The sequence below is a fragment of the Dendrobium catenatum genome, unplaced genomic scaffold (genome assembly GCF_001605985.2).
Source record: "Dendrobium catenatum unplaced genomic scaffold, ASM160598v2 fragScaff_scaffold_976, whole genome shotgun sequence".
Lineage (NCBI taxonomy): Eukaryota > Viridiplantae > Streptophyta > Magnoliopsida > Asparagales > Orchidaceae > Dendrobium > Dendrobium catenatum.
In genome coordinates, this window is record NW_021319438.1 from 1003261 (window position 1) to 1026540 (window position 23280).

The 23280-nt window shown below is 32.2% G+C and overlaps 1 protein-coding gene across 9 annotated transcripts in view; it reads right to left on the reverse strand.

Moving 5' to 3' along the window:
- Positions 1–11513, reverse strand: part of LOC110101636 (DNA repair protein XRCC2 homolog) — a 29637-nt gene extending 18124 nt beyond the window's left edge. For 4 of the 9 annotated variants that reach the window (XR_003701727.1, XR_003701728.1, XM_028697610.1 and 1 more), the window contains exons 1-4: positions 11294–11513; positions 11069–11216; positions 9870–10033; positions 7167–7237 (exon numbers count right to left, since the gene is read on the reverse strand). Coding sequence is in view for 7 of the 9 variants with exons in the window: in XM_028697610.1 (XP_028553443.1) it covers positions 7167–7237; positions 9870–10033; positions 11069–11216; positions 11294–11473 (563 nt within the window). In the remaining 2 variants the exon portion in view is untranslated. The remainder of the gene's footprint in view (positions 1–7166; positions 7238–9869; positions 10034–11068; positions 11217–11293) is intronic. The other 5 variants (XM_020829618.2, XM_020829616.2, XM_028697609.1 and 2 more) reach the window with 4 other exon arrangements.
- Between the last annotated feature and the right edge of the window lie 11767 nt (positions 11514–23280).

A 23280-nucleotide genomic window follows, 5' to 3' on the forward strand; every position in this document is an offset into this window, starting at 1 on the left:
TTGGCCTTTCATTTCCCCAAACCTGATTGATTTTGGTTGGAGGTGTTGTGGTTGTTTAGCTTCTTTCTTTTGCCTATAAATTAGAGATGTTTTGAGAAGGAAAATGCTGTTGATTATCTTGAGATAAGTTGCTTAAAAACCTGAGGGTTTCTTCTCTTGGAAAAGCTTGAGAGCTTGTTCCATCCCCTTTTCTCCTCTCTATTTCATTTTGGCTTCTAATCTCTTCTTCTCTACGCAAGTTCCACTCCATTTGTATCCTTTTTCTTGAGCTCTTGGAAGTTGTTTGTTGGCTGAAATTTGGAGACATTTGCCAGAGGAGTTTGGTAGGACGTTGGACTCATTTGCAGTGGTGGACCCTTGGTTTGCAAGCCTAAGCACAATTTTCATATATTTTCCTACTCTCGTTGCATGTGAGGAAACTGCTATACGGTTGTTCTGAGATAGCATTTTTATGTTATTATTTTGTTTCATTTGATTTTACTTTTGCTTATCCGAATGTTTTTTTTATTGTTTGCAAGTTATAGTGAATCGAGTTTTCTTCTATTTTATCCTTGTGTTCTCCAATTTGACTTTTCTTTCCAGTTTGCTTACATCATTACTATTCATATATATACATATCAAAGTAATGTATGCACCCCAAGCATATTTTCCACAAACGGTTTAATGATGTTTCAGAACTGAAAAAAGCTCAAACATATCCTAGAATCACTCTGAATTCAATTACCATATAAGCCATATACATACCATGTATTGCCATCTTTTGTCAGTGGTTGGCAAGCTCGATGATTCCAATGAAAAGCACCAATGCTGAAAGACAAGAACCCAAAGCATTAATGCCCAGAAAACTTGATTGGAATCAAGATGTAAGGTTCACTAGCAGATATATTTGGAAGGAAAGAATGCTTTTTACAGGGAAGATGAACTGCTAACGGACTCTTCCAAGTATAACAGAATTTTCATTAGTAGGTTAGGAGCTAAATGACTCCGTTATAAGGTAATTGATTTTGATTCCGCAGGAAAGATTATTTTTATGCTACGGCAAAAGAGGCAGCAAAAGCTATGTAAATGTTGCATTTCTAATAGCAAAACTCAAGATACTTCAAAAGAACAGTTTTAGACAAAACGTCATTGACAGATGATTCAGAGAAGATACAATATCTTGAACTGAAAGTCACAAAGTCGAACTCTCAATAACAAAGACCTAATTTAATTTATTTTAGATGCATTAACCAACCGCAGCACCCAGCACCAAATTTTGCCATTATTTATATTCTTATGATCCGTGGTTTGAGTTATTAAACTTTGCACCAAAAATCAACAAAGCCCATTTACATGGACCACAGAAAATGTAATTCATTAATTTACAAACCTGTTTTAGACAACTAAATTTTACATATATAGTTTGCTTGAGAGAATAACATAAGCCTTTTAATGCTCAACTGTCATGCATCGAAGTCCATATGCTGTTAAGTTTGATTGTACCAGAAGGCCTGCGTCAGTAATAACTCTAACAATAAAAGCTTCTAAGCAAATCTTATCAAATCATCAGAAACAGAACTTCGTACTGTTTAATGTAGCACAGACTTTATATAGTGGCGTGTTAATTTTGTATGTAGCACAGACTTTATATAGTGGCGTGTTAATTTTGTTAATATACACAAATATTGAAGTAAACTTTCTCATCGTTAATTATGTCATTGTTTGCCATGTGATCTGCCTAATATGCCCTGTGCCACAAAGACCCTGAACAGCATGGAGCATAAATCTTAAAACAAGCAATCTTGCCAACTGTTGGCATGGCACTCATCTTTATAATGCAATGAAGTGCTATTAATAAGAACTTCTGAAGGCTTAATCATCCATATTATTTCAGTGTGCAAGCCAAAACTGATGTGCTGAGACAGCTTTGCATTTACCCAAAGCATCAGTGCACTTTAGGGTAACCAGGTGCATGCGTTTAAAGCATGGAACCTCTCTTTTTTCAAGCAAATGGAAAGTTTTTTCTTTCATTTAAGTATTATTGAAGCTGTTCTTTGAATTTAGTATAACTGACACAAGCTTCCAAATGTTCTTTGATTTCTACGTTGTTCTCTATGGAGATTTTTGTCTTTTCATCCCTTGGTATAAATCTCATATGCTATCTTTACAAAATTAAATGTGAGAATACAATTAACATTAGTGAGCATAAAACCCTACATGAAAATAGAGACTTTTATTTTTATCGTCTCATTAACAAGATCAAAGTTGGAGAGGCTTTAAAGAAAATGAAGAGTGGAAAAGAAGTTGGACATGATGATATTCCAATAGAAGAGTAAAAGTGCAAAATAGATCAAGGAATTTCTAGGCTTATTAAACATTTTAATATTACTTTGAAGGATAAAAAATGCCAAATGAATGGAGAAAAAGTGTGTTGATTCCTATTTTTAAAAATAAAGGTAATGCAGAAGTGTGCACAAATTATAGAGGAATTAAATTGATGTATCATATATTAAAATTATTGGAAAGAGTAATTGAGCATTACGTTATCACGTGATACTAATTTTTCTCAAAATCAGTTTGGATTCATGCCGCGTAGGTCTACTATGGAAGCTATATATTTACTGAGAGATTTGATGGAGAAGTGCAGAGAGAGTAGGGAGGATCTAAATATAATATTTACTGATTTAGAGAAAACATATGATAAAGTTTCAAAAGAAGTGCTTTGGAGAGGTCTAAAAAAGAAAGAAGTTAATAATGTTTACATTCAAGTCATTAAGGATATGCATATATAAGTTGTTACTAGTGTGCAAATACAAGGTGGTTTGACTAAGTATTTTCCTAATTCAAATGAATTGCATCAAAGATTAGCTTTAAGCTCATATCTTTTTGCTTTAACATTTGCAAGAGGATGTACCTTGATGTATGCTTTTGGCTAATGATATTCTTCTTGTTGATAAGAGTAGAGATAGTTGATGAAAACTTGAATTATGGAGGTCAATCTTAGAGTCCAAAGGTTTTCTTTTGAGCAAAGCTTAAACCAAATACATGGAGTGTAATTTATAAGTATTAGATCTAGGGGTGGGATGTGACTATGGGTGATCAAGTTATTAAAAAGAGTGCAAGTTTTAGATATCTCTAGTTTATTTTTTCAAAGCAATGGTGAAATACATAGGGATATTATTAGTAGAATTCAAGTTGAATGGTTGAAGTGGAGGAATGCATAATGCTTGTGTGATAGAAAGTACCCCTCAAATTTAAGGAAAACTTCTATAATATGGTGGTGAGACTTACAATGCTTTATGAGGCAGAATATTGGTCATTAAAAGTGATAAAATTAAGTGTTGCAAAGATGAGGATGCTTAAATGGATAAGTGGCTTTATATTTACAGACAGAATGTGAAATGAGCACATACATGAAAAAGTTAGAGTAGCTCTAGTGGCAAATAAGATTCAAGAGAATCTCATTAGATGGCTTGGTCACATAAAACATCGGCTTTTTAATGACCCTGTGAGTAAACCTAAAAATACTTGATTAGAAAGTACTAAAAATACCCTTTTTATTATATTTAAATGAGAATTTGACTTTTAATAGGATACAATGGAAAAAACAAAGAATCATGTAGCCAAGCCAACAGTGATATAGAAACATGTTATTATTAATTTTGTTCTTGTAAGCTTTTATGAAATATTGTGATGCATGTGCAACTATGATTGTCATCTTTCAAGAAAAGTGATGTTACAAATTCCTCGATTTAGACATTCAAATTTATTGTTGTTATTGGTAATTTATGTATTATTTCAAACTTAAGGGAAAATTCTATAAGATGGTGGTGAGACCTGAAATGCTTTATGGTGTCGAATGTTGGCCATTAAAAGAGAAATATAATATTAAGTTAAGTGTTGCAGAGATGAGGATGCTTAGGTGGATGAGTGGCTTGACCCTTAGAGATAGGATACAAAATGAGCATATATGTGAAAAGGTTGGAGTAGCTCCAGTGGAAGATAAGATTAGAGAGAGTCGCCTTAGATGGTTTGGTCACATTAAACGGAGGCCTTCCGATGACCCGATTAAGAAAGTTGAAGTATTAGATTTTGACTTATGTTAAGAAAGGTAAAGGTAGACCTAAAAAAGACTTGGTTAGAAAATATTAGAAATGAACTTTCTTTATTAGATTTAAATGAGAATTTGAATTTAAACAGACATAATGGTGAAAAAGGATTCATGTAGCCGACCCCATGTAGTGGGACAAAGGCTTGATGTTGTTGTTGTTGTATTGGTAATTTATGAATTATTTCAAACTCATGCTTACTTGTTATTGAAAATTATTTCAATTGGTTGGCACAATATTGCAATGTAATACTATAAGCACTTAAAATTAGTAAATAGATTGCGCTATGATGTAGAACAAATATGAATTAACTGTACTGTCATATTATTTTAGTGAAGCTATCATTGCATTTCTATTTTAGTTCATTTATCATCTTTAATACAATTGGTAAATGTAATATGATCATTTGCCAATTATTTCAGCTAGTTTGATTATTAGTTTTATCTTGTAGGATCTTTTATGATAGATATAAGTCCATAACATCATGTAAAAGTGGAAAATGATGATGAATAAAATATAATAGTTTTTCTCACATTGATCAAAGTTGTGTACTTGGATCACTTTAAGTTGAGTGAATGAAGTTATTTCTTCCCTCACCATGCAATGTAAATATGAAGTTTTCCTCTAGTCCTCCACTATTCACTAGTTCTATCACAAAAATTTGGTATTAAAGTCAAAGACCCTAACTCCAAGCAGTTCAAAGTCATAAAAATTCTATTATCGTCAACTACTCCTTAGCTCCAAGGGTTTCCAAATCAAGAAAATTCTACTATCATCAATAGTAGTCACATTCGAGCACTTATAAAAACATCCTACGCATCCCAATACAAGTCACTCATTCACAGACAAATTATCGTGCAAATCTCTGCTTTATCTTCATATGAATCATAATATCTATTAATTGTATTAATTTGCCTTTAAATGAACATATATTCTAAGTTCATATCCTTATTTTGTTTCACTGACTAGCTTCTTTGCCCACATCCGTTCATGTGGAAACCCTTACCTATTTAACATTATACCTAGGCACCGGTGCAGTGGCCCTTGTACACTTCTCACTATATTCAAGTCATACAGCAAGTCGCTTATAGGGAACGCCCTAGCATTAACACAATGTATTAAAGCATTCATGTCAAGATTATTTGACAAATTTTACGTTGGCCATCAATTACCTAATGCAACTTTTCACTTTTCTCATCCTGGACCTAGTATTTGGCAATGATTGTTGACTACCTAATATGTATTTAAATGCTAATGATGATTATTAAATTGAAAAAAAGTCAATGAAATGTCATATCATGTGGGATAGGTTGCATACTATGATGATCTGTGCAGGGGGAAACTAAAATTCTAACAAAATAAGGCTATATAAGGAAAAAGGAAGATTCCTAAATCTGGACCCTAGAAAATTGATACTATAAGATTCAGCCTTAAGATCAATAGGTCATTAATAATTGTTATGCAAGATTGTCCAAACTTTATTAGTAAACTTTAGGGCCAACAGGCCAGGCGACAACCAATTATATAAATATACTAAAAGCATATAGGCATTCTATGACATTTCTAAGGAATTAATAAGTAATAATGAAAATGAAAATGATGCATAAGCTATTTCAAAGCTTATTTTATAATTTTAAATTTGATAGATGCATTTCACTTTCTTACAGGTATTCATGTTATTTGCTTAAAATTATGTATTTAAATGTCAAAGCCCATTTTCTTAAAAATTATCATTTCATTAAGCTAATTATATCTTTAATACAAAAAATGTTCATGTTAGTTCAAAAGATAAGCATACATATTATTACTTCTTTCTTGAATGTTTGAAGTTTGAACATTATATTAGAATTGTTTATATCACTAAGCATTTAGCTCATCAAACGTTACGATGACTATTTTTTGGAGAGGAAAAGAAGCAAGTAGGACCACAGATAGATAATTAAATTATCTTTACCCTAATATTTTGGGTGGATGCATGATTATGAGATGTGATATAAAAAAGGTAAATTAATGTAATTAAAAACTTCAGGTATGTATAAATTTCTCATAAAGGAATTATAATTTCTGTAAACTATTTTGACGGTTTAAATTATGCACACTTCCATACCAGTAAGTATGAGAAAATCTATAAAATGATGAGATATTTTTTGTAACAATCTAGACGGACTATTTTTCACTCACTCAATCCCGATTAGTAAAGTCAGGATTGTTGTTGAAGGGAAATGAGTCTGCCTAGATTGTCAGACTCTATTAGGCTTCATGGGTGATTGGAAGAAGGGTCGAAATGGGGTGTGATATAGCAGACCAATACAATCTCCAAACTTAATTCTATTGAAAAGAAAGCTGAATTAGGTCCCATGCAAGGCCAAGAAGACTATAAACTTAGTAAAAATTAGCTATTAATCAGTTTGCATATGAAGGAGATCTACCAAAACCAAAGATCTAACGTACGTTAAATGGTTTCTCATGGATGGGATAATAACACTTCTTCCTATCAGAAAATCAATTAGAATAGGAAATAACAACTCCATCCAACATAACAACTAACAAGCAAGGAAACACTCTTCTGACAACTTTTGAGGACATCATTCTTCAAGTTTTTTTTCAATTTCTGCAAAGAGTTTCTTTTTTTTTTTTTTTTTTGGGGCATTTAGGCCATTTAAGGAAAACTCCCACACACAAGGGGGGGGGGAGTTAAAATCAGCAAGTCAACTTAACTAGTTCAGTTATTTATGTTTGAGAAGTAATTAGTAGAACTCCACTGCCATTATTAACTCACCTATTATGAATCACAGTAAAGTTAGATACAGTGCAACTAATTAGAATATGCACATAAAATTACCCATAAGTTAACATCCCCGTGCAGAAAAATTTTTCAAAACTAAATAGGTTCAATTCAATCATAAAATGAGCCATTAACATAATAACAGATGTGAAATAATTGGTCTGATTACCGATTTTCTATTGAAAAGGAAAGAACATACAATCCGAGATAGAGCTTCATTGTAGAAAAAAAAAGACGTTTACTTATTAGTCACAAGAAGTAAAATTTAACCGTTAAACGAGCAAAAGGCAGACCTATCAATAATAAGGACGTACAAACTAACACCAAGTCCTTCCCTTGAACTTGTAGAGCCATGATGCACTGTCTGTAAGTAGAAGAAATCAAATCAGCCAGTACATTACGGTATAAAGCCACCTACATTCATAATTCAACAGATATCAAGTTTGGAAAAATCTGCTTCATTTATTAATATTTGGTTGGTGACGCATAAGGAAAACAACTATAAACAAATTGCGCACAGATAACTTAGAATAGACTTCTTTATTTAAACCAAACTAGACATTGTCCATGAAATTAAACTTCAAAATGCTCATGCCCAAATCTCATAGCAGCTTTAACATATTGCCACAAATATTGAATTTTCGTTGGAGGAAAATTTTTGTTCAAAGGGAAAGAACCATCCGTAGGGATTGCATCTTATATATTTTAACATTAGAAAGGAGTAACCACATAATTAATAAGAAGATATTTTCAATTTCAAGTTTCCTTGAAAATATATGATAGTAAGAAGAAAAGTTATGATCATTTCAGACAAAATAATACTCAATATAGCTACATATATGACTTTACAAATATTAGACCCCAAGAATAATTGTTCCACGGGATTTGAAGAAAAGTAGCACGATCATTAACGTATTTGGCGACTACTGACTACTGAAAATGAAACGACAGCAGCCATCCATCCTCCATTAGCCATCGGTACTACCTTTTCATCATGATAATTAGTTGCATCCCAACAACTGGGTTTAGCATTATGAATCCTTACTTTTCATTCAATTTTACTGAGTATGGTTGAAGGACTTAAACATATTCTTTGCAAATCATTTAATTTGTCCTCCTTTCACAGTAATCAAATCAGACCTTACTTCGATGCACATTTAAGAAAAAAATGTTAAAAATCTAATTGTTAAAGATTTGTAAAATGAGGATGACAAACAGTAAAAGTAGGTTAAGGAAACCAAAGAATTATAATTACAAAAGATATTCAACATGACAAACATTGGCACATTGGTATATGTTATTTGCATAAGACATAATTTTAATGAGTGGTACTTTTAATAAAATAAGTGAATTGAAAATAGATAAAATTTTTGCAAGGTGGATTAGTATAGTAAACACTGAGTTTATAATATGCAATGTTAGTCAATTTTGGAATTAATAATAATCATACAAGATCACTGGAAGATTAACTTATATCTAAGTATGATAGGTTAAAGCATCAATGATTTGTAAATACAAGAGAATGCGGATATAAAAGAGAATATAACTACTTTAGTTAATGTTTTGTGATTAACATGGAAAAGTAGGAAATTAAGAAATCATTGATAAGTACGTCAACTATTATAAAAGTGAAAATATCAAGAAGATGCGTGAAAACTAATAAGAAAAGGCAGCGAAGGGAATATATTAATGAAGTAATGAAATAACACCTATTGAAAATAAGGTGTTGGAAAATAGGTATAGTTATTTTGAGCATGTGATAAAAGGCAGAAGATATGAAAATAAGATGGGTAAAATTGATGAAAGGACTGAGAAGGCAAAAAAAACAAAACAAAGATAACGAGTCCTAGAGTTGCAACAAGCCACTCCCCACTACTTCTATGGAGACTTATGATGATAGTTAGGGGTAAAAAAATGAATAAATTAATTAATTAATTAAAAAAATGATGATAGTTAAGGGTGTGAATCAACCACCAACTATGGCCCCTTCATCTGAAAAGGGCGAGGAGGAGCACACACACTCCTTTTTATTGAGTATTTGACTACCTCCAACCTTTCATTGTTCTTAACAGAAACAACTAGGTCACCATTGATGATGGTGCAAATTCACCAACCCTCTCTTCAAACCAAAAGAATATCCAACTAACCCAACCAAAGCTTATGCAAACCAATTTAGTGTAACTCAAATTGGATTGGTCCCAGTTAGCACAAACCAATAGCTGTAAAAAATAATGTCTCGAGATGCATACTGAACATGCATCGATCTCAAGGATTGTATGATGGGGTATTGTTTCTTTAAAAAAATTAGGCTAAACAGTCAAATTTTCTTGGGAGGCACTACATTTCATTTAAGAAATGAAAAAATATATATTAAAATGGAGAAAAACAAGAATGTGCATACTAGATGCTATAAGCTCAAATGTGCTAATAGCATACCTTCAAGAAGTTAACTTTATAGTAATTATCAAAATTCAAAAAATGAAATTATTTAAAAAGTTAAAATAAGTTTGAAGCTCACGAGCTAAGAATATTCACTAGATAATATTCAAAGAAAATCATATTCAAGCATTAATAAAACAGGAATCAAGGTCAAAAGAATTTAAAAAATAAATAAATAGAAGTTGATCAAAATGATGTCTTCACCCACTTTCTAATAATATTAGCTTAAAACTTCACTTTTAAATAAGTGGTACCCTTACATAGCAAAAGAAGTTAAGGTTTTTAAGCTATGAACAACATAACAAGTTCATACTCCAGTTATAGCAAAATGGTTCTAGGCATAAAGCCTCATAAACCATTTGATACTAAAAAATAAGAGAAGATAAGAGTCGCAATTGTCATGAAATGTCAAAACTAAAAAGTAAAGGGTAATGAATTAGAAGATTTGACAATTAAGATAAATGTAAAATCCATGAATTAAAATACATAAGCATGCTCGATAAGATTAAAATATTTATGCAACTGCAATATTAAGCATATAAATGGAGATTGCTTGCCTTCAATGCAGCCAAAAATTCAGAGCTATTGTAACATCGGATATACAAGAAACGTTTCATACAGGATAAAAACAATTCATGATCCAGGTGATCAGCTTGTGAATCCATGAAGCTATTCCTGGGAGAGACTTTGTCTGAGTCCCAACAGGTACCATGAGTTGAACCTAAAACATCAAAATCTAAACATCAATCTGCTAATAAGGATTGTTTTAATAAAAAATTAGCATGCTCAGCCTGTATACTATTCTAATGTTATTTATTTTGATTAAGCTTAACATGATAGTTGCACATGCTACAACTGTACATACTACAACCATGCATGCTAAAAATATAAATGGTGTAGAATTGAAACTTGTGTAGCTGATGAAATAACTACCAAAAATCAGAATATTAGACTAGCGTTAAACTTCTAATAGTAAAACTGTTTTCAGCATCTTCTGGAAGTATTTTGTACAGTCAAAACACTGAATGGCAGGTTGATGAACGACGTTACTCATCTCTATCAATCCTACTAGTACAAATCATTCTCATCATAATAAAAATATTGGCATTCACTGGTGAGATGCACCTTGGAAATGATAATAGGTATTTATAACACAATAATGTAGCTATACATCCAAACATATAGCTTGGTCATTGAGCATCTAAATTGCAGAAATATAGGTTTCAGTTAAAAAGCACTGCTTGATCATTTAGGATATTGGGCACAACAGTGAAGTATGATAAACAAAGTGGGAGAAAAATCACACGGTATATTCCTTTTAGAATCAAATTGTCAAAATTAGCATTAGTTACTTAGATTGAGTAAGCCAAAAACAACCACCAAAACTTTGGTATTTTATTTGGGCTTAGCCTCCCTAATTGTTATGGTTTTGAGGAGCATGCACATTATTAGCATTGTAAACTCCACTCAAAAATTAGAGTGTCATAATGTTCTAAATCAATATTTATGATTATGGTTCGAGCGATTGTTTAGCAATATTTCTCTTTGCCCCTGCTAAAAAGACTGGTCTCTACCTTCCTCCCTCTCTCCCTCCCGCAACCCTTTTTTCCAGCTTCCTTTCCCACTAAAAATTATTGTTTCGTCATATTTATCTCCAATCCTATAAAATCCAACTGATGTTCCAACACCAGGTAGCAACGCCAAGCTTACATACTCACTTCAAGAACGAAACACATCGAAGATAAAAGTAAATTACCATACGCACTCATGATACGAAGCTTCAGCACCTGAGCAAGCCGAAGCACGTCGAAACGACAATCCAAATCAATGTACGCAACCACCATCTCCAGCCCACGGAAACAGATTCCGTTCCACTCCCAGGGCAGAATGCAGTGAATGGCTGCCTATGAAGAAGTGGAATAAAAGGAACGAAGGCAAGTGAGTGAAAAAGAGAGGAGAGAATAACAGAGGCTAGGTTTGCCTGCAAGAGGATCTCGCTTTTAGCCGAGGGAGAGGGGCCAGTGATTTCGACGACATCGCCAGCTCGAATGGAAAAACGGTTGAGGGGAGGGAAGAAAAGGGAAGGGCGCTCTTCTTCCATTCTATCGACCATCGCCTTCGCAGTCTCATTGACAAGGAGCCATTCCCTAGGGTTCGCCATGTCGAGGTATGTTTGCCTTCCGCCTTGTCGGTATTTCTCTCGTTTCAGCTGTTTTCTCCGGTGGCGAAATTAATTAGGTTCGGACACCGCACCGGTCAGGTTCGGTTCGGTCGAATCCGAAATTGATTGGGGAATATTTGAGTCAACTCGAATTCGACCTATTTTTAAAAATGGGTAATTTGTCAGACCCGAATCAGACGTACTTCAGATCCGAGTCAATCTAACACATCCCACAAAATTGGGTCGGCGACGACACTAAGAAGATTGAGGGCAAGCGGACAGCCAACAACGGGATGATGCAGACAGTTGCAAATGGGCCAGACAACGAAGAGCACACGGATGCGGACAGCTAGATGACACAGATGCCTGAGCTGATGCAACATGACGGGCGCGAGACGCGGACGGCGGAGCTGACGCGACGCGGGATGATGCGGACAGCTGAGCTGACTCGGTCTCCAGGTCAGTCCGGGTCAATGTTGAGTTTCCGTGACAACCCGAACCCGACCCGTTTTTTCAAACAGGTCGAAACCTTTAACTCGAACCCAACCCTTTTCAGTTTAGGTTGACCCGAATCCAAAATTTTTGTGTTGGGTTTGAGTTGAGTTTTCAGGTCTTGTCAAATATTGACAACCCTAACCATAATCCCATAATAACCCCAAACAGAAATTAGACTTTATGTGCTGGAAAGGCATCTCCAACAAAAAAAAAAAACTCATTTTTTACTTCAAAGTATAATAACACTCTAAAATATAGTAACCAGCTTTTAATCGAATTATATTTCATAATATAAAAAAAATAATATTTTGAGTATGTATTTTTTTCCAACCAAGTTAAAATAGGGGTTGAGAACAGTGTAACATCAATATTAGCATCGCACTATTCACTTCGTAAAAATGTTGTTGAATCTCGCGTTCAGTTGGAGCTCGCGGCGGACGGCAAACACTATTTTACAATTCGGTTGGAGATGGCTTAAGTGGTGATACTTTTTTTTTCTTTTCTTTTCTTTTTATAATATGTTCAAAATTTATTTTATAAAAAAAATTGAAACCCTCCCTCAATAGTCAGATGAACTTTCACATAATAAGCTGCTCAATCTTTCTTTACAGTATCTTAATCATCTCCAATGATCTCCTAGCGCATGTAATATTCCTTCTTAAGCAAATTTTCTTGTCAAATTTTTCGTATTCATCTCCACCTATAGGTTCAAGGTTAAAAATGTTATAAGCTCAATTATTCTTTTAATATGTCATTCATTGTTGAAAACTAAATCTATAAATACATTGAACATTTTATTAATTGTGATGAACATAGAGAAAATCTTGATCTAACTATTTTTTAACATTATTTGTAGGTTTTGTGAATAAAATTGAAACAATATTCAAATAATATTCTAACATAGTTTACACATGATTCAAACACGCTATAATACTATTTATTCGTAATGATTGGTCTCGCGAGTGCAAACGCTCGCACAGCTAATTATTAGTCCTACACACCACAACAGAATTGTTTGAGCATGATGAGTTTGATCTGTCTCACACTATAGATATTAACACTTTATGGATGAGCACATGCAAGACAAATTATTAATGAATAATTTAATTAGGTTTGATTGTATTTATTAGATGTAAGTGACTATGTGATGCATTTGATTTGATATTGATAATATATAATACATGTCAGTGATGTGCTGAGATGATACATTATATGATGATTATGATGATTATATACATGTTAATGACATTTATTTTATAGGAGACAAAGGATAGCAAGCCTTAAAGGATAGATAAGTTCAAGGCCTATGCTCTCTTTATTGTTTGTTTACTTGCATTACTTTATGTGTTTACATTACTTTTATATTAGATTATTACGTGATGTCGCCTCGACATTAGATCCTAGGATTTTTCTTTATTAAAACATGAAAGCTTAAATGAATTTAAAATAATTTTGACTTATTTGCACTCTAGCATACATAATGGCTAGGTACTCGACTCATCATCTTGTGGTATAGACACATGGCCTTATTAATGACAAAACCTTAGTTGATTCACATCATGACAGGATAATGTGAGTCTCCAAATAGACAAGAATACATCTTAGAGAATATAACAAAAACTATAGCATTGCATTCATATACTTTATATGCATTGCAGTTTAGGATCTCTTTGTCTCCTTTCATGTCAAATCATCCTAACATAATGGCCCCACATTTTGCTTATGTGTTCAAGTGATTTGATGGGATTCTTAACCTAGGCAAGATGTATGTCCAATCCATAAGCTTTTTCATCCCACATGATCAAACTATAAGTCTCAATGTTCACATCTTATATATCTTTTCTAACACATTCATAAGATTTTTTTGGGTTGAATAACATTAAAAAAAATCAAGCTTTAAGTCTCATTTTTCATATTTTTTTATACAGCCTCTATCTCATTAAGAAGATTGTAGGCTCTTTAATTCCACGCAATTAAGCTATAAGCCACATCTTAAGTTTCCTTTCCACTATATAGAAAATGCACTTTTATTTCATAATATTTAGCCTTATGTTATTGGGAGTCTTATCAGCCTTAACATGTACCACCATATGATACTACGAATCTAGAAGGTTTTTCCTTCATATAAGATAGGAGTATAAGTTTTGTCTATCAGCCTAGGTTTATGTTATCCCTATTAGTTTATGAGGTTCTGCTGAATGAAGTAATCTATGGTTGATGACATGGATTCTTAAGTCGCTACATGTAGAACAAGGACTCTTAGAACACTAAGTGATGGAATCATTGGATATTGAATGGGAAATTCATCCTATTTGATATGTTGGTCTCTAAGTTTCCTTTATCTAATGCAACTAATTTGCTCCAAAGACCATTTCCTATACATGAATAGAGATATGAACTTAGACGGTTTATTGGAACTAGTGAAAGAGTTTCCTGAAATACCTAAGAATATGAGTGTATGATTTTGTGTTATTTTCTAATTTTATAAGTTAAGTTTTCCAATGGAATTTTTAATATATTTGAAGTTATCTACGATTTCTAGTTGTTTGAATATTGATGAGTCGATTTGATTTAGAAATTTTGTTTTGCACATGTTCCCTCTCTCAAATTGATATAGAAATGTAAATGACGATATTTTTCAAAGGTGGGAAGATTAGAACAACCCAAAATACGAAAAAAAAATTAAAATTAAAATTAAAATTTTATATGAACATGAAGCGATTTGAACGTTGTGCTTTAGAGCGCTTATATATATATATATATATATAACATATTATAAATGGGTTGAAAGTGAGATACTATGATTTTATATGAAAATACTAAAATGTGATATGGACTGAAATGATTGATAGGATTGATACATATTGGAATATGATATTGATATAATTGAAAGGATATTATGATTAATATTGGATATATGAAATGATGCCTTATGTGATACCTTTATGATTCACTATTTTAATTCACTGATGGGAGTCATAAGGAGCTGGAGATTGATTGTTAGTCATAATAAGTCGGGGCAACTCATTTACGCAATCGAATAGGAGTTATAAGGAGTACATTGATTGATAGAATAAGTGAAAACTAATTGTGAGTCATAAATATATGAGCAAGATCAAGATGAATATTTGAATATTACTATTGATACTAACTGATATTCATACGGAATATTGATATCGCCTAATGTTACTAATTATTGTTACTATTATCGATACTGATTTCTATTACTAATATTATAACATATGATATAATAGATTGAGATGTAATGTGTTAGAGAAGTATAATTTGATAAAAGTAACTGGTAGAATTAATAAATATTGATATAATATATATTTGTTTATATAATTCAAAGCATTATTGCATTTATTTCAGTTATAAGATTTCAATACTTGTTAAGCTATTTACTCATTACGTGATTTTATATAATTTCAGAAAAGGGTAAAGACATATGGCATGAGGCACTAGACATTATGCATAGTTTTCTTTCAGCATTGCTAGTTTACTTTTACTTAAATTTCTATGGTTTATGTATATTTTTTGTAGCCTATGAAGGTTATTGTACAAATTATTTTAGACTCTAGATATAGAAATATAATGTAAATAATGATTATAGTAATATGAATTATATTTTTCATTATTTATATTTCTTTAATGCAACTAATCAGCTGTAGATATCAAATTGATCTAGTTTTAAATGATTATTGACTGTTATTTAAAATAAGAAAGAACTAACTAAATGAAAATAGAAAAAAAATTCTTCCATTTTAGATCTTAGGACATGACATTACCCCAGACTTGCAAGGTTCTCACCCATTGATGGTTATTAAGGCTCTTTTGATTAGGATCGGCTGCCTTTTTGGTTGTCTAGAATACTATGATCCAAGATCGTTGATTCATAATATCTTGATCAAACTTGTCTCCTTTCACCCCATTCACTTATAATTCTATGAAGGTGTTATTACATGGTACTATAATTCTAGACTTGGGCATCTCCCACTAACTAATATGGTGATGTAAATATCTCTTTCATGTTTGTTTTAATGCATTTGAGACTATTCTTCTTAATTCTTAGGACGTCTTACACTTCACCCTCTATAAAGCCCCATATGATTCATTATAAGTTTAACCTGACCAAGCCTATATCAATTCTACCCATACTGGAAAAAGCATTAAATTCTTAGTCAAAAGTGTTTTTAGATGTGCATAGGATGCAATTAATCTGAATAGCTTACTCATTTAGGAAACTGCAACACCCATTAATAATTAAAATAAATCCTATTTTTTGTCACATTCTATGCAGAGGAAATCTACATAACATATATATGCAGTATGCCTTCCATTGATCCCCATATATAGGCCTATAAAGTGTAGTTGTTAGCTATGACCAATCCTTCACTACATCTCTATAGGCATCTTTCAAAGTCCACAATAATGTTACCCTAAGATTTGTCACAATATAGTTCATAAAAAATATTTATGCAAAATAATATTTTTTTTCATACGAATTTCATGTCATCAGCTATAAATATAACATGTATTTAGGTATTTTATAGTTCATGCAGATTTAGTGCATAAAAGTAGTAAGAAATGATAGTATAGATGAAATAAAAATTGTCAGGTAAACAAGAAAACATAAAAGGGCAACTTTTAGGTTTCTTGTCATAGATTTAAACAATGAAGAGAGCTCCTAAAGATAACAAAATCACTTTTTTCCCTCTTAGGTGTAGCCATGAAGATTTGTTGATCATTGGTTTTCACCCACCTAAAGTCCCCAGTCTCAACAACAAAGTTTTGCCTAACACCTTAGCTATAATAGCCTTTAATGTGGTAATTCTCCATTTAATCCTTTTCCTACAATCACCTATAAAGCTAGATATATTTTCACACATTTTCTTCTGAACATGGATCACTTAAAGCACAAGTTGTACTAGCTCTTGTAGATGCATCAAAACATTGATAGGAGACATTTCAAGGAGTGAATCAATTGTTAGGCAGAACATAGTAAAATGGAACATCCCTCTTCTGGTGGAACCCCAAATTTGACACCACGTCAATCCATCCAACCATTTAGTCAGTTAAAAACTATATATATTATATCATGGACAAGGTATCTAATGCACGCTACGATAACTCTAACTTGTACAATAGAATTTGGCGGAGGAAGAGTAATGGTAAGTTAAAAACATGAAAGAGAGATTTAGTGGAGTAGAATAATGGTGTATCATTAGTTAAAATGAAAATCTTAAAAAAAAAAAAAAAAAAAAAAAAAAAAAAAAAAAAAAAAAAAAAAAAAAAAACAGAATAAATAATAGTAATTTATATGCATTATAACATTGTCAAATATATAAGTTATATAAAAGAGAAAAAAATAAAACAACGGATTTAGGAAGAAAAAATACATAGGGTGTAAAAAACTTGATTTTTGAAAATAGTATCGAGCTCAATAATTTACTTTTTTTAACTCATTTAATGCATAAAATTTAAATTTTAATAAAACTATTAGTCATCTATAACATACATACATAGAAATAAAAGAGGATAGCAAGAGACACTAGAGTTATTATGTAAGAAAATCCTAACAATAAAAAACCATGGGACCTAACATAGTATGAATATTTTCACTAGTATATAATGTAATTAATTATAAATGATTCCCTTAACCATACTTGAGAAATGTGTTGATACAATATAGTGGACATAAATTATATTAGCGAATTTCGTGGTGGAAGCTGGAAGAGCCTAGTAGCATGAGAGTTGCCTTCAATAGATCATTTGCAATTTGTTTGATCATTATTCTTTAAAGAGAGGAAACTATAGGACAATAATTATGGAATAAATATTGGTATTGGTATTGAGAGTTAAAGTTAATGTTGACATAGGCAATGTATTGTGTTGATATTGTTGACGATGGTTGGTGAAGAAGTCAATGAGCATCAACATTAGGCCTTATAAGCAATGATGTGTGTCAATGGTATTGCTAATGACATGAATAAGTGTTGATATGTGTTGATGTAATCAAGTGAGAGTGACTAAGAGATTCTAGTGGGATGAAACTTGTTATGAGACTGTAGTCAAACGACAGTACTTGAATGATCATAATCAGGCGATAGTTGTCAGGAGATTGTAATCAAACAAAGGGGGTTAGAAGATCATAGTTGGGTGAGATTAATATATGATCATAGTTAGGTGTCGGTGGTCAGAGAACCGTAGTAATGCAATAATGGTCGGAGAATCATAGTTAGGGAAACTATGGTCTAAGGACTAGAGTCAAACGACCATGGTAGGAAAGCGTGGTTGGATGATAAAGTTCAAAGGATCATACTTGACTGATGATGGTTGGAAGATCATATTCAAGCGACAGTGATTTAATATTTGTAGTTGTGTGATGGTGGTTGAAAAACCATAGTTGAGCAAGCTGGTTATAGAGGCAAGGTGGTCGGAAGATCATAGTATAACTACACTAGTTGAAGGATAATAGTCAAGCAATCGTGGTTAGTGTATCTTAGTCAGTTGGTTGTGGCTAAAGACCTTTGTTAGGTGATAGTGGTTAGGAGATCATAACTGGGTTATAGTGATCAAAAGATCATAATCAAGTTATGGTGGTTTGGGGATCTATAATATCACGTAATTTAACTCAAACAAAATTTTTTTTATGACTCATTATAAGTCTAATTTTTCAAACCATCTTCACCATAAGATAGATATTATAATGATTTAATTATAATAATTTTTTCATATTTTTTTAGCACTGGTGTAAATCCTTAAGAAATTAACACTTATCGGTAGAAGTAAAGATTTCGCAATCCTCATATGTTTGTTTTGCAAATCGATTTAACCAGAATTTTTTTAATAAATTAAGTTACTTTATGGATATTTTTCTATAATTTTTAAAACCCTAAAAAGATTTATATGAATATTATATTAAAATTTTGGTTAAATTACATAATTATATAATATTATATTATTATTTTAGTACAAATATCTTAATCCATTGAATGAGCTAGCCAAATGCAATTTATTCCTGTTCCCATTCGTTTTTAACAGAGCTAGAGAAATAGAAAGCCCCCAAATTCGAAAGAAATTAAATGAGAGAGAAAATAGAACTTGAGATTTAGAGGCCGCAAAGTGATTTTCACTACTCAATCTTGTTGGAAGATTTATTTGTCTCACTGTAAGGAACGATTACCTTATTTTTTATTTCAATAATTTGATATTTTTGATATTTTTCTGATCAAATTTATATTTTTGTTATTAAAAAACAGATAATTTTGTATTTGCAAAACTTTCACCGCATAAGTTTTAACTTGTGATAGATCTCGTTAATATGAACATTTTTTACATATACCAATTAGTTGACAGTTGAGCCTACTTAAGACTAGTACCCAATTGATTGACTTGGTGTTGATCGATACCCAATTGGGCAATTGATGAGGTGGAAAAAGATGTTATATTTATGATTGCATTTATATGATAGTACATTTGAATTGATTAATAGTACAATGAATTGACTGATAATATAATTAAAATCATATTAGTATCAATATTGATACAGCATAACATATCATACTGACAAGATTTATTAGATGATAGTACGATTTATTGTATGTCTTATAGTTTGATATATCTCTTTTGACTTCATTGATCATATTGATTTTATAATTGAATTTTGAGATTTTTTTTGCTTATATTAAGTGATGATTGATATTGATTATAATTGAAACATATATTAATTATTTTGCCTTGCACTGAAAACAGTGATAGAGTTTTGATTACCTACTAGACTTTCTAGCTCATTATATGAACTTTTTTATATTTTATTTTTTCTCTCATTATATGGACTTTAATGATTTCATATCAGGGAAGGGGTCAGGATCGTGAGCAGTAATACTTGTCACGACCAACCCGACCATGATGGATCCCGCTCGCATCGGGTCGCGACGGAACTATTAAAAAATCCATGATCGAGCTTTGAAATTTGCTTCAGACTTTCTTCCAAATATTAAATAGACATAAAAACACGGAGCTACTATAAACATCCAAATACAGAACAGTTCATCTATCTTTTTTTTCATCAAAACAATCATATACAATATAATCCATGCTTCAGACAGAAATAACAGAACATAACAGAAAAGTCATGACTGTACCAAAAATCAAAAGTACAAAATACATAATCTTAGATCAGACACAGAACTTCTAGTCCAAGACTTCCTTCTCTTTCCCAGAACCTGAAAACCACGCAAAAAATAAGGATGAGCTAACAGCTCAGCAAGACATCACACACCAATCAAAATAGTCAGAATTTCACATCTGAATCCCATCAGAAAATAGCCATACGGAAATCGTAGAGCTGATAGAACAGATACTTGATCAATCAGAAATTAGCTTACGGATACAGAAAACTGAAGTCATTTCAAATTAGGGTTCAGAACATATATTATAAAGCTTTTAAATCACAGAGCAGAAAGAATCGTACAGAAATCAGAAATCATATATCGGATAATTCATAAAACAGACTAGATAAGTCATAGAATAAATTATCAGATATCAAACATCAGATTCCCTGACCCTGACAGAATCTCATCGGATTCTGGCCTCTTATGCCTCCCTTCCCTGACACAGACAGAATCTCGACGGATTCTGGCCCCTTATGTCTCCCGTTGTGCTTATAGCACCAGAACATATCAGATATACAGAATTTCCGAAATAGAACTTATTTTCCGATTTCAAAGCTCGTTTCAGATTTCCCGGACCCAGACAACGGAATCACATAGGATTCCGGCCCTTTATAACTCCCTTCTGATAGCATGCACGCATCAAAGCATTCAAATCAGAAAATTGGAATTCGTTAGAAAATTCGTCAACGGCATAACGGCAGTATACATAATTTACACAAAAATCACAGATTTAGAAATTTACCAAATTATCACAGAATATCAACAACAACATTATAAGACTTTCATTGTACTGAAGTAACATTTTTCAACATCTTGAAAATTCACAATTCAATTAAAACGCTGCAAAATCCAAAATATCCAGTAAAAATCCTCAAAAAAATACTCAAAACGTGCACAATTATCATCTCAGAAACATACCAAAAGTTACGCGGTAAAATTTTTAGCAGGTCGAAATAAAATTAATTATTCGCTAACGAAAACAAAATTCGGCACAGAAAATGCGTCAAAAATTTTGTTTCTGAAAATTGAGAAAGGAGGAATATGCCTTACCTCGAGTTGGTCAACTTTTCCAACTACGGCGACGGACGAAAACGGACCGAAGTCGCCCAAAAATCCACTTTTCTTCTTTTCCCTTCGTTTTTCTCTCTCATGGGCATTCTCTCTCTTAAAAAACGACACTATTCAGATATTTATTAAGCAGGATCGTCCCGGGACGATCTTCTCTGGACACAGATCGTACAGACGAAAATAAATTCCAATTTGTTTCGTCCCTGGATGAAACTCTCTGTCTGGTTCGTCCCGACGGTTCGTCCCGACCCTTCCAGGTTCGTACAGACGAACATGCAAATTTCTTCACAATCTGTACCGATCGTCCCGGGACGATCCACTTCGTCCCGGGACGATCCTGGGAGGAAAAACAGTCTTTACAATACTAATAACGATCTTCAAGTTCTTTAGGTTTGGTTCTTCATTTTCTTTTTTTCTTTTGTAGTGAGGAGTCTGTAATAGATTAGTGATTATAGTGATCTCATAACTAGTATTAATGACATGCTGATGGATAAATAGTAAAAAATATTTTTAATGTATATGATTTTAGTTGTTTTCGCTGGTTATTATTTATATTGATCATTTACAGAAGCTCTAATATATTTTAAAATGATAAATAGACAATTCTTCCAAAATTGATCTTTGTGGCATTACATGATCATAGCCGGGCAATAGTGATTGAAGGATCGTAATCTGACAACAATGGTTGAAGAATATCAATTAGGCAAGATAATCTTAAGATGAAAGTTGATCATGGTGGTTGAGAGACTATAGTTGAACTACGATGGTCAAAGGATCGTAGTCTGGTGCTAGTGGTTGGAGAATCATATTTTGGTGATAGTGATCAAGAAACCATATTTAGTTGAAGGTGATTGGAGTACCATGGCCAGTAGATGGCAATTAGACGTTTATAGTTGGATGATGATGTAAAAAAATTGGGTGATAATAGTTAGAGAATTATTGTCAGGTGACAGTGGTCAAATAATTATAATTTGGTGACGATAGTTAGAGAATCAAAATCAAGTGATAATAATCAAAGGATTATACTCGGGAGACGGTGGGCGAGGGTTGAATGATGATGCTCTAATTGTGATGATTGGATGATGGTGGCTTGATAGCCATAGTCAAATGGTGGTATTTTGATGATAATGGTTGAAATAGTGATTTAATGGCTATGGCCACATGAAAATGGTTTAATGTTATTGGTTTATTGGTGATGGTTTGCTTATGGTGGCCCAACGACAACAGGTAAATAATGGTGGTCCAATTAAGCTCCAAAATTCTTGAAGCCCTTAAGCTCTTTTAAATTTCTAGGCTATAGTCCTTTCCATGTTCAAAATGGTGATTTATATATAATTTTTTAGATTAGCATGCTTCATAATTATAAACAAATTCCAAAACATTCAACCGAATGACCCATATTGATTTCCTCAATTGTATACCATGATTTTAACATTTAAGCGCCTTAATGATATTAGAAGTACAATGATCTTATGCTTGTTTGATTCATCTAGTTGAAACGATCAATTTGACTATAAACATACAAGTTTTAGAGGTCATTTTATCTTCTAATTAATATCCCAAAATTTTTAATTAAAATTCAAGTATATAATTTAGGCTTATTCGGATTCAAATCATCATATACATATATAAAAAAACACAATTTGTATAATTTAAAAATCATGAAAAACTTGCTATGTTCTATGCACCTCAAAAAGCTATAAAATCAGGCAATATTTTTCTTATTAACAGACCTAAATTATAAATTCATTTTATTGTTCTTAACTGAAGGCCTGTTTGAGGTCACTTCTATTTTTTATGTTTATTAACTTTTTTGCTTTTATTTATAAAAAAAAAATTTAAGTTACTTTAAAGGCACATAAAATAAAATCTTTAGGAATTCAGAGTATGTTAAAAAGAAGTTATAATAATTATCACCAACATCACCATCGACTTCCATCACTCGACCATCATCAACCATCACCAACAACTAGCCACCACTGTTGCCTCCTTGATGATCGTCATCATTATCACATAAATCAAAATTTTCAATATTCAACAAAAATTAAAGCTTTTATATATATATAT